A 13,734-nucleotide genomic window follows, 5' to 3' on the forward strand; every position below is an offset into this window, starting at 1 on the left:
TAGAATTTATAGCATTTTGCTTCTATTTAGTCAAGTTGTTTGTCCACTATCACTATGTTGCAATGTCTTCAGCAACATTTGTCACTTTATCGGGAAGTTTTATTGTCAGGACTCCATAGCATTCCATATTGTGTGCACCAGTTCTAAGACATAGGACGAAAATAGTATCTTACATCAATTCCATGAGTTGAGCATGTTTTTTATTTCCAGCGTGATGAATGTATAGTATTTCATTTCAGTGTCTTCCGCAGATAGTTTCTTTCGAATGTTTGTTACCATTCTAATCGCATCGATCGTTTATCTAGTCCATAGGAAATATAACTGTTTATCAAAAAAGCCGTAGAATTCTTAGCTCTGATTGTTGATCGACATTCTAGACATACCCTGTCAGAATCCTTCTAATCTCCATGCTCTTATGTACAATTTTCTACTGTTCAATCATGGTATTGTTGTGTTTGCAAAGGTAACGTAAAAACCATATAAATACTTCAATATTTTAATAAATTAAAAACGAAATGTTGCGCAATTTTTAAGGCAGGATCACAATCCCCTCACTTTACTAATTATATTGCTAAAGTACACATTCTATTATGCCTTAATTAACTTAATGTTCATCAAAAAAAATAATTGCATTGAAAAAGGTGAATATAAAATTCTGCACATTATTATTCCACTTTTGTACAATGAAAATACCATTAGACAGTTTTATTTTAAAATTATTTTTATTTTTATTTATTTTGTTACTTAACAGCATTTTAATCAATTATTATTTATAGTGCATAATTATTAAGATAAAAATTATAATTAAAACTTTAATAGAACTTTCAATTTATGTGTGTTTAAAAAACGTTAAGAAATTCCCAATTGTATTTTTCAAACTAATTATAACTTAACGCAACATGTTTCGTAAACATAAATTTCGCTAGCAACATAACAAGCTATGCATATAAAAACTTTATGGCCTTGACTATACACAAACTTATACAAACCTATATGCACATTTGGTGTTGCTTCAGATGTGACAACATTCTAAATCATGTAATTGAAGATGCCACACAGCATGCTTATTTGAAGACGAGTTTCTGCAGCTTTTGAACTTAAATACTGGTAATAAATAATTAAAAAATTGTTTGCCTTTAAACACAATTAAAAGAAAAAAAATAATTAAATAGAAATAAAATTACAATAAAAGACATAAAAGGTTAATATGCAACAGTTATTAGTGATCGATAGCAATGCACAATGCAAAATTTATACTCGTATATAGCAAGAGATAACACAATCATCACAGTCTATATTTATGTTATATGTAACACATAATTATAGCATAATTATAATAACATTACATATAATACCTGGTGATTACTATTAATGAAATGTACAGATCTATGATCAGTTGTATTAAAATTGTATCACTGATCTACGTTCTGGGTATGAACGTAGATTCTAAACAGAGATGGAAGGTACACATCAAGAAAAAATTAACTGAGCTAAATATTAGTAATAAAATACTAACTTTGCTGATTGGAAGGAGATGTAAAGTATCTCAGCAAAACGAACTTAAGTTATACAAACAAGTTTTCAAGCCTATCTGGCTCTATGGCGTACAAATTTGGGGTTGTACAAATTTGGGGTTCCAAAACAAACTACTTAGGGATGCAGTTAACTCTCCGTGGTATGTCCGAAATGCTGATCTATATCGTGACCTTAAAATACCTACTGTCAAGCAAGAAATACAGAAAACTGCTAAGCCATATTATGGCAGGCTTAATCAACACTTAAACAGCAATATTCCGGTATTACTTTGTGATGTTACACACAGACGCTTAAGTCGCTTTGAGGCGTTTCAACCAGTAAGGAGATGACTAGTTTAGAACTATATGCTCAGTTTAGATAAGTAACATTACTTGTAATAATAAATTAAAAAACCTCTTGTTAATCAATATGGCTAGTTATTGCTAATTTAAACTTTGCACATTTCAGTTAGAATAGATTTTGATTATGTTTTCGTGGATTAACAATTAATAAAATGTAAAGCTTTATGATATGTGATCGTCTATATTGAAACTATATCATTAATCTGATAAAAGAAGTGGTTGTATATTTAAAATTAATTAGGAACCGTAAAATGTTTAATTTGAAGATGTATTTAATGATTTTCATTTCCAGTATATCTGAAACTCTCTTGCACGGATAAGAGTTAATAAGCAATTAGTGTCCGCTGAACAGAGGTTTCCATGTTCTTTAAAATTAAAAAAATATAATTGCATTACATTGCTCTTAGCAATATAATACCTGTAATTCATTTTGAAAATTACATTCAAAAAATTATCTTTAGTTTTTAATTTCATATTTAAATTTAATTTGATTTTAACTGTTAATAATTTCTTAAAAAATTATTTAAGGTTAAAGTGCCAACAAAACTAAAATAGTGAAAAAAATCTAAAAAAGTCTAAAAAAGTGCTAGCTAACAGCAATAAAAGTGTGAATTCTCAATATCACTTAGGGCCATGTTATGTAGAGTCTCACGGGCACGTCAAAATTGTTGTTATAGTGCTTATAGTGAAAATTGCGCTTATAGTTGAAACGTACTATTATCATTGCTAAGTGGATTTACGCGCTATTCACACAGCACAAGTTAACGTGATTCAACATCACCACATTATGTTTTTAAACTGAATTTGAGAAAGTATGCATAGGAAACAGATTTTTCATTTATGTGGAGGATTCTGTACTTCGCACTGTTAAAATGATGATATGACTTATTCTTCAATACTATAATGTTGTTACGAAATTATAAATTTTAAATTTATAATCTTCTTGCAAATCTTCAAAAATTACGTATAATTGCCAATTCAAGCTTACTTTCTGTCAGGTAGTTTCCTTATTGTCGTGTGAATAGCGTATAATACACTCTCTACTAACATATTAGTTTCTTGTTTCTTTGTGCATAGTTTTTGCATTTGTATTGTTACTTCTTGTTCTTTATGTTTGTATTTAACAAAAATATATTGACGACTAAAGGGGAGTTATCAAAAAGTTTATAAATTGTATGTTACACAAAATATGAGTGTTTATGTTATTTAATGTTATTTCAATTTAACATTCATAGAACTAATTTGAATAAGACTTCCCTTAACAAATGAAAAATATCTACAATTAGTCTATGTGCAGACGTCAATTTATAAAAATTCTATTGAATCGTTAGTTTCTTTTATAATTAGACTGTAGTACTGGATTTCGGAACAAAATGGTGCGAAAGTGTTTATTGGAGTTATGGACAACCACGACTTGAACCAGCATTAAACCACTTGAACCAACATAACATTAAAGGACTTAATTGCTACTGGCTTTATATGTTTAATAAATTTTAATCATTTTTATATACTTTTAATTTTTTTACTTAATTTCCACTTGATTTCACCGCCTTTATGAAAAATGAAAAGGTTATAAGCCTAATATCCAAGTGATTTTTTATAGTGCTAGCGAAGTATACAATGTATGTATTTTAATATTTATATTCATTAATAAACAAAAAAAAAAAAACAATGCTATGAAAATCGTGAAAAAGTTTAATTTTTTATTCTAAAATAGACACATAAGTTCCGTTTCATATTTTTATATGGGTTTTTAAAATTTTTCCTATAAATTTTGCTTAATGTGACAACAAATTAATATTTAACATGTTTATCTCATTAAATTAATTTATTATTTAATAATGTGTTAAATGCTTAATTAAAAAGAATTTATAGCAAAATAAAAAACATTTCGCATGACGAAAGCAAATATTTTTATTTTAAGATAAAAAGCTTTTAAATTATATATAAATTTGTATATATGTAGAAATTATAAGAATAAAACAATTTTTATTATTTTATTTTAAATTTTATTCAATAACTATTTAATAACTAATTTAAAACTTTCTACCTCGGAGCAATACAGTTTAGTGTGGCAATATTTTTTTAAAATTACTTTTAAATTAACGATAATAAATAAAATTTAAAATTTAAAAAATAAATAATAAAAATATTTGAAATTTTAGCTGAAATGAGTTTTATTGATTTTTAAATATTTAAAATGCTAATTTAATTTTTTTTTTGACCATCCCAAATTTATATATGGCGCTTTGTATTAAATAATTCTAATGGAAAAAATAATTTAATATTTATTTAAAAACTTTATAGTCCTCATAAATTAAAATATTTTTATTGTGAAAAAAAATGAAAAATTGAAACAAAAGCTTTTTTTTTGGAATAAACAATAATTTTCGAGCCGTTTATAATCCCTACACAGTACGAGTGAAACACATTACACATTTCTCATTAACAAACATACAGGGTCATTTAAATGTATTAATAGTATTTGTTAAGTTAATATATATTTTAATTCATATCACACATTTCATTGTGTTATTATTATGAATTTTTTTAGTTAAAAAAAATATTAACTAATTAAATACAAATAGCCTAGATTATATACATTAGAAGAGACCAATGATGCACTTCAATCTATGCGATTAATTGTGATGCAGATGATATATATTTTTTATAAGTAAATAATTGCTTATAGTACCCATGTATAATGGGTATGTATAACGTATAATGTATAATGTAAGTATAATTTATGTATAAGTAAATAAGTGAATATATAGTACCCATGTATAATGGGTATATATATGGTATGTATAATTTATGTATAAGTAAATAAGTGTATATATAGTACGCATATCTAATTTTTAATGTATATATATTTAGCGGAACTGATTTTTATTTTTATTTTTAAATTATTTCCCAATAGATCAGAAAATATAAAAGTTTAAAATTAAAATAAATATTAAGGGAATAAATTATTTTATTTTAATATTTTATTTCATATTTCTTGTTTTAAAATTTAAAATTAATTTAGAACTTGGTTACCCATTATATTGCTTGATAAGAATATAGGCGATTTAAATTTTATTTCCACACAATTTTAAGTGTGGATGCTTTATATATCAGCACTAATTAAGATTATTGGAAAAATATTTAGGAAATGTGAAACTTTTTTTATTTACCCAACAACTGTACACCTACAATAATCCAGATGTGAGTATACATAATTTTCGGCACCAGCAGATTCATTTCTATAGGTTGTTTATTTATGATGAGAGTTTTTCATAACACTTACTATACACTGCAAAAAAAATAATACTATTACTTCCCATACATTAATTTTTTTTTAAATCATCGCAAAGATTCTTTTATAAACAAATAATGCCTCTATTGATAAAATAGTATTGAAATTTAACAATTAAAACTAAAAAATATTATTAATTAGTTCAACTATTCTACAGCTGGTTTATAATTTCGTTCTAATATGAACACAACAAATGTATTTCTTAATAAACTTTCACAGGAAATTAACAAAAATCAAAAAAAAGTGCTAACATACAAGTCAAGTACGGCTAATGGCTAATGAACGCTGACTCTGAGCTTAAAATCCGTAGTATTTGGCAGGGCACAAGTTCAAACCCTGGTATTTGCAATCTTAAAAAAAAAATTATTTACGAAGAATAAAATACAAGAAATAATTCGGGTATTTGACAATACTCGAAACAGCTGTATGGTCAGCTAAAAATTCAATTAATTAAAATAATTTAAAAAATAGTTTTTGTTGTTGTAGTTCACTACTTTTCAAAACCTCTCTACAAAAAATCTTATAAATAATGCTTATGATGTATATATAAAAAGCTGTATCCAAATTATAAGAATCTAATATTAAACGTGTTGGAATTTATTTAAAACGAAAAAATAATTAGCACATCACTTAATAAGTCTCAGATCTAGCTAAGAAAATCAATTTTTTAGAAAATGGATCCGATCAACACATTACACAGTTCAAGAGCGATACAATCCTTCCGATGCTCCTCTAACCTATCGACACTTTTTTGTAGCACGATTTGTCTTTACTCATCATATGAGCCAAAGCATCTTTTCAGTGGTTGTAAAAAGCCAGTAGGAGCTGGGGTCCGAGTTATAGCATATATTGGGTGGAAAAGTAATTTAAACGAATTCATTGAATTCAACACGCACTCTTTTAATAATGTCAACTGACTCATATATGGCTATAATAACGAAATTTCTGATAAATTAGATTTAAATATCTGATCAGATTTAATCTGATCTGGATTTGATTCTACTGTGTTCTTATAATGTACTAAATGTTAGATATATTTAATTTTTTCTCAGACGATCGCAACTAAAAATTAGCTTATTTTTCATTTGAAGTATTCTAACCATTTAATTTTCCTGTTGTGGGAGTTAAGAATTGACAGATCTTTTCAGTGTATTGCTTTCTCAGAGATCCTTAAGTTTAGCAAACTACTACAAAATACAAAACACATATATTTTCTTTAATTTATTAAATTTTTTTTTCTAAATATATTTTACTTAAACAAATGGATGCTTTCATTGGATTAAAGATTTCACGATTTATTTCATAGTAAGAGTACTCATTTTATTAGTTATGGAATTCCTATGGTATTGTTTTATGGGTGTGCTCTTGAGATAATTGGTTCATGTGTGGAAAATGTGAGAGGGAAAGTTGAAAGGTGTGTTTGTAGAAAAATGTTTATTGTAGGGAAAAGTCTTAACTTTCGGTTGAAAATTCCAAAAAATTAGTTGAGCAGCGTTCGCTGAAGTAACACAATTGGTGATAATTTCTTAGGATTAAAGAAGTGAAACAAAAATGGATCCATCTATCGTACGTGATTTTAAATTCTTTTAAATTAATATACACGTATATATAAAATGTACATTAATAAATAAATAAATAATTATGGACAATAAATAATAAAAATAAATAATTTGAAAACAATCTAATAAATAATTAAAGTAATTATAATGAACTCATATAATAATAGTTTTAATAAATTTAATGTTTTGATATATATAAAATAGTAAATGAAATTAGACATTAGTGAATGTTGTGAATGTTAATGGCACTTATCAGTGCTTATATGTAAATATATATGATCCATTTTAACGTGATTTAACGTCTTTATGGTTACATGGAGAGGCCAGCGATTCTAACTCTTATTTGTATATAACTTCTTGTGAAACTATTATATCTACTTCGATCTTAAGTATGAAATGCGATATCTTCACTATCTTTGCGATTGGTGAGAAACAAACCTATACACAATAAACCCGTCTCACCTTTAGTAAAGGACGAAGACATATAAAGTGACTGATGGATTTCAGCCAACAATAACTGTAACATATAGTTCGTTTGTTGAAATACGCCACAGTTAAAGCATCAGCGCGATAGCAAGGTCCTCCGTTAATACTCAAGTCAGCACACGAACTGTATATTTGCTGAACTTTAAAAGATTTATTCTACTTTTTTGTATCTAAACTAGACATAATAACTTCCAGTTTTAGCAATCCTACATTTACCAATTGCACTATAATAGTGAATTTAGTTATGCTTCTAAACATAACATGTGAATTATAGAACATCTTCTGATTATCTAGTTCGCTAGTTCGTTTCGTTCAATATCCATATAAAGTGTTCCTTAAATAGTTTTATTTAATTTTCTCAAATTAAAATAAATATGGTATTTTATAAATTAATTCTTTGTAACGTTTACCATATTAAGTGATTAATTTATATATATTATACCAGTTTATAACTAATGAATCAACAAAAAAAAAAAAAAATTGTTACAAAAAATAATAAAAATTAAAATAAAAAATTAATAAAAATAAAATAAAAAAAAAATAAAAAGAAATTATCTATATCCCTTACAATATGACAGGGTTCAGAGCTCTTAAAAAATCGGACTGCAGTAGGAGTGTTCTGCTAACAGTTGACCCCAGTCGACATGATAATCGTTAAGGAGTTCTTAATATCAGTGAGATAGTATCATAAGGCTCTATCGCATAAGGTTCTCCTCCTAGCCAATATGTTTTTTATATATTTCATTAATCCAAAAAAATCATCTCACTCAAAAAAACGAATGTAGTCTCTATTTCTATTTTATTAATTATAATAATATATAGATTAATATGTTTAGTTTATAAATAGGCATGGGAGACAATATTTAAACATTTTTAAATATATAAATATGAAAAACAATTTAATTAAATTAATTTAATAAATTTATAGCAGCAGTTTATATATATTTATAAATTTTTAATCAACAAAACTTTACAATAGTTTTTTCTTATTCCCATATAAGATGGAATGGAATTACTATTGTACATATTATTTATAAATAACTCTAAATTTATTATAATAGAATTATATATAAAATTTATTATAAATAATAAATAATTATACAAAAATAAATACAAATAATAAATAATTTAGAAATAATACAATAATAATTTTTAAATATTTAATTAATTAGCTTTAATAAATTTTTATTTAAATGGGTTTATATATTAGGATGAAGATCTTACTCCAGAGCAAATTGCAGTCTTGCAAAAAGCCTTCAACAGTTTCGATCACCAAAAATGCGGCAGCATCTCAACTGAAATGGTAGCTGATATTCTTCGCTTGATGGGTCAACCTTTCGATAAGAAAATTTTAGAAGAACTTATCGATGAAGTTGATGAAGATAGTAAGATGCTACAAACTAAGTTTACACTAATTACATAAACTTATATATATTATATATTAATTATAGAATCTGGTCGCTTGGAGTTTGAAGAATTCGTGCAATTGGCAGCTAAATTTATTGTTGAAGAAGATGATGAAGCAATGCAAAAGGAATTACGTGAAGCCTTCCGTTTGTACGATAAAGCAGGCAATGGTTACATTCCAACTTCATGTCTTCGTGAAATCTTGCGTGAATTGGATGATCAGCTAACTAATGAAGAATTGGATATTATGATTGAAGAAATCGATTCTGATGGTTCGGGTACCGTTGATTTCGATGGTAAGTTTTTATGAATGAAAAATTCTTATGTACAAACAATTGAAAGAAAATAACGGGTACTTGAGAAGAGTGAAATAAGTGGGGGGTAAAACTATAAATGCCAGTCTAATTATTATTTGTTAGTTTCTTGTTTGTTTATTTGTCTGCCTGTCTAAATGTCAAAAATGTTTTATTTCTAGTGTAAGTCAATTTTCGAAAAATTTGTATAATTTTTGGACAGGCTTGTGAAATCTCAATACCCTTGGCTTCTTGCCAATACTGAATGAAATCAAGCTGTCATGTGTGTGTAGCTTATTTTTCATTTTCATTTTCTGCGCCACAGTAAATCGATACAGAAAAACAAAGGGAAAACAACTGTAATTAGCTAATTTAAAAATGTCAAAGAAAACAGTTGACCTAGCTAAGAAAATTTTTTTATATATACAAACATACATATATACATATACATGCAGACATACATAAACATTAAGACAACGCGAAAAATATCTGAAATAATACTTTCGATGTCGTTTTTGTTGGTGTAGTTTTAAAAAATGAATTATTTTTAACAACTGTTTTATCAATAGTTTCAAAATATAAAATGCACTATAAATAGTTGGGAACAATCACAAAACAATGTGATTGTTTTGGGAAACTAAATTTGTGACTTTTATTTTTAGTACTTGAATACGCCAACCAACTTAATTTATTGTTATTTAAACGGTTTAAGTCTTTTTTACAAGAATTTTTTGTATATCTTCAATGTATTTCCTTTCTTCTCTAATACACTTTTTTTATAGTCGTTTACACAATACACTATTTTTGAATTAGATTAATGTTGCAGTTCAGAGAGCAAATGCAACACAATGTCTTGCAACATTTATCTGCAACATTAAATGTATCTTGGCAGAGTTTTATTTATAGTCACTCATTATTTACTTCGTACTTCGTTTGAAATTAATTTTAATTTTTTATTAAATTTTTCGTTTCAGAATTCATGGAGATGATGACTGGAGAATAGATTGCATTTGAATTTTATATAAAATTACTCAAATCATACCACAACCAATGTACTAATTGTACACAGAAATATTTATTTATGTTGTTAAGCTTTTTGATAATAAGTGCAATTTTTTTCAGTGTAAATAAAGTAATCAAATAATTAATTACCATGTATCAAATGAAATAAAATGTTAATAATAAAATTTTAAAATAATATTTCCTAATGAGATTTTATTATTTAATAGGGATTTTTTTTTAGTTAAAGCATCTGTAAATATATTCTACTGAAAACATATTTTCGATACAAAGGTTTATTCATTTTGTGGTTCCAAAGTAAAAGTAAAGTAAAAACCTTTATATGTTAATAGAGATTTTAACAATATGTTTATTTCAATATGTCGTTAAGTTCTTTTCACTAGGTGTAAAATAAAACATCATTGAAATAAACTTAACGCGTTATCTTAGCGCACATTCACATCATAATGAGGTCATTTATGCATCTGATAGAACTTTTATATGCTCTTACAAATTGAACTTAAAAATATATCACACAAAAAAATGAAATATATAATTGATATATTAAATCATTTATATACATTTCATATAACAATGACATATTCAATTATTAAAAACAAAGTTTGTGTTAAATATTTACTTTCTTTAGTGGCTTTGTTTACAGGTCAGCTGTTGTTTGTTTACATTTTACATATAAAACATAAGACACATATTTTAAAATTTAGGTAATTTCCCTTGTGGGAAATTTAGGTAGATTCGACATTTTTCACTTTAAATGAGTTGGTTAATTGCTAATGAGCTTATTTATAAGAAAAAAACGTTCTATGGTAAAACATCCTAATTAATGGCTATAAAACCGTCTAAATGAGACAGCGTGAATGTACTATAATCATCCTCATTAGTGGCTATAATGAGCAAAACCGCCTAAATGAGACAGTTTGAATGTTCTATTAGAGTGCTTTTGAGGTCATTTTCGATGACTTAAAGCACATTGCTTGCAATATCTGGAAACTGAAAGTATAAGACATTTGTAATTGAAATTTCGATTAAATTTTAACATCAATACATTATTTGAACCTTGTCATTAGGTGTGAAATACAGAATTCGAATCTCTTTCACGCGAGACATCTTATATTACTTATTATTACCTTATGGTCTTACATTAGTAATCGGATAGCTGTAGCGATCAGAACATGTATCAAAAATCCATAGATCAATTACGTATAATTGACGTTTTCATATGTAAGTTTTTGTACGATGCTTTTTCAAAGATTATCGGTTATTTCTGTGTTGTTGTATTGAAACAATATATAGTATCTGTTAGAAAAAGACCCTGTATATTACAAAAAATTCTATAAAAATGGAATATTTTTATGAGAATGCAATTGAACATAATACCTATATTTTTTTATTAAATTTTATTACCTAAAGTAATGATATTTTTTTAAAATTGTAAAATTATGAAATTCTTAAAATTCTTTTAAATTCATGAATACTCATACATATTTAAAAAAAAGTGATGTGAGTTCACTCCAAAAGTCATTATAATTTTAAATTTATGCTAAATTCACAGTATGTCCATTGTTTGCAGAATTGCATGAGTTTGTTGAGATTTACTTTACTGCAACATGAAGTAATAAATTTATTAAAGTAGAAAAACAAAATAATTTTTGGCATATTATAAAGACACGATCATGATCATAATTGAAATAAATAAACACGATCTATCAATATGATTTAATCGACATTCAATAACATCTATATTGTATTTCTTGAAAGATTTTCAACAGTTGCTCATATATCAAAAATGCGGAAGAGCTGGGATAAAGGGGTAACGTTGTCATAAGCGTAGTATTGGTTGAGCGATTAAATTGATGTAAGAGTATATTCTTAAAAGGAACGTTAGCATATATTAACTTAGTTTTGAAATTACAATAATAAAGATGGTTTTTTATTTATTTTTCACAAATTAAAAAAAAACTACGTTTAAATTACATGAAATTAACTAGCATAAGAAAGAAGAGTATTTTAAACAATGTGCAGATCAGTGCTGCTGAATGATGGATTATATCGAGTCTAGTACAATGACAAGCTGAACCATATATTGTGGGTGAGGCATGTACCAAGATTACCTACCAGTAAGCAACAATTAAATATAGTACAAAATATTGTAGAAATATTCACGATCACATACATTAATTTTTTTTACAAAAGTAATGAACTTGACCACATTCAACGGTCTGTCTCCTAGATAGATAAGTGTGCTACTGTTCAGTCTACAATTTTCTCAGAGAATGTATTCAGACGATTCCACATCTATATTATATAAGATATGGACCTCTGAAAAGTCCAATATGTTAAAGCGATACCTTAGCCTATAATATAGTGCATTATCATTAACCCAGTGAGTATTTTGATATAAACTTTGCTTAAAGTAAAGACTTTATTTAGAGCCTGTATAAGATTGGTTGATGGTGCTTATAGTTTGTCTTGGGCTTTTAAATTTCATTTGGGAATACTCGAAGTTTCTCACTTATGTGACTAGAGTAGAGAAGGACTCAGATTTAGTTAATTGACATTGGGCTTCTCATTTGACAAGACTGTAAGCCCTTTCGTTACCTTAGTGTGCTGTTTGCATCCTACAAATATAATGTTTATTATAAGTTGAAGAATATAATAATTTTTTTAAATTTACTTTCTTTAACATTTCCGATATTTGTTAAATGCTTTGAAACATATTACTTTGGTAGACCGCGTATACGTGTATCAACAATTATCATATAATAGTTAATAATCATAAATAATCAACTACTAATAAGCTTAGGTAATAACATAAATGTTGTCTGACTCGTCGTAATAAATTATTATTCAACTTCACATATTAGGCCTCGTATTGTATATATTAAAATTACTTTTTTTACGATAACATTTTCATGAATTTTTTTTTCTTTTTAATACGACTATTCACATAATTTTCTTCTGTTTCAAGTATTAGTTAATAATAATTAAGTATTATATTCATTTAATAATAACTTAATCTAATAATAAATTTGAATAAGAACATTTTATATTCATTACAAAATATGTAACTAATTAATTATGGATAAATTTTTGATAATCCTTTTTTTCTTTTAATAAACTAACACCTTTCAGTAGCAAATTTTAAAGTAAATAAATTAAAATGGTAATTTTATCGGTTTAATGTCAAAATTTGACAAAAATCAGCAATTAAACTTATTGTGTCTGTCCAAAAAAATGAAAAGGTACATCAATCTTATCACATCAGTTCGGAGACAAGTTGCCGTCAAATTAATGCAAATCTTTTCAAATGAAGATGAAGAGGAAAAGCTGTACCATCCAATAAAATACAAATTACCATTTGTTGCAATTTGTTAACTTCTTGTTTTTTCTGGCAATCTGATCATTTGTAGTTAAATTCAGATATCTTCAATTTCTATTAAAACAGAAAATCTTATGCACAGGAGCGCCACCGGCCTAAGCGACATATAATCTTACTTTTGCTTTATAACTTTATGAAGAGATGGAACGACTACACTGAACCTTTCAATCCCCCACTGCGTTCGATGTGTACACTCGCTTTGGAGTTCTTTAAATAAATTTTACTGAAGAATGTCAACAAGTTTCTAGTTTCAAGTATAAATTTCAATTTTAATTTGTCAACTTTTTTATATCAATCATTTGAATCAGCCTTTCAACAACGTGAGATGAGTTGATCTGTTTGAGAGTGCACTAATGTATTGTGATGAACTGTCTCAAATGTTGAATAGATTGACTTAACCATACAAATATTAAAA

At 26.4% G+C, this 13,734-nt stretch overlaps 1 protein-coding gene across 1 annotated transcript; it reads left to right on the forward strand.

Moving 5' to 3' along the window:
• The first annotated feature begins 6,634 nt into the window (after positions 1–6,634).
• On the forward strand, positions 6,635–10,108 carry LOC119680172 (troponin C). Its single transcript, XM_038092863.1, has 4 exons — positions 6,635–6,741; positions 8,431–8,605; positions 8,672–8,923; positions 9,895–10,108. The coding sequence occupies exons 1-4, from the start codon at positions 6,727–6,729 to the stop codon at positions 9,921–9,923; spliced, it is 471 nt and encodes a 156-aa protein (XP_037948791.1). The 5' UTR covers positions 6,635–6,726; the 3' UTR covers positions 9,924–10,108.
• The last annotated feature ends 3,626 nt before the right edge of the window (positions 10,109–13,734 follow it).

This window comes from Teleopsis dalmanni, chromosome 2 (assembly GCF_002237135.1).
Source record: "Teleopsis dalmanni isolate 2A chromosome 2, ASM223713v2, whole genome shotgun sequence".
Lineage (NCBI taxonomy): Eukaryota > Metazoa > Arthropoda > Insecta > Diptera > Diopsidae > Teleopsis > Teleopsis dalmanni.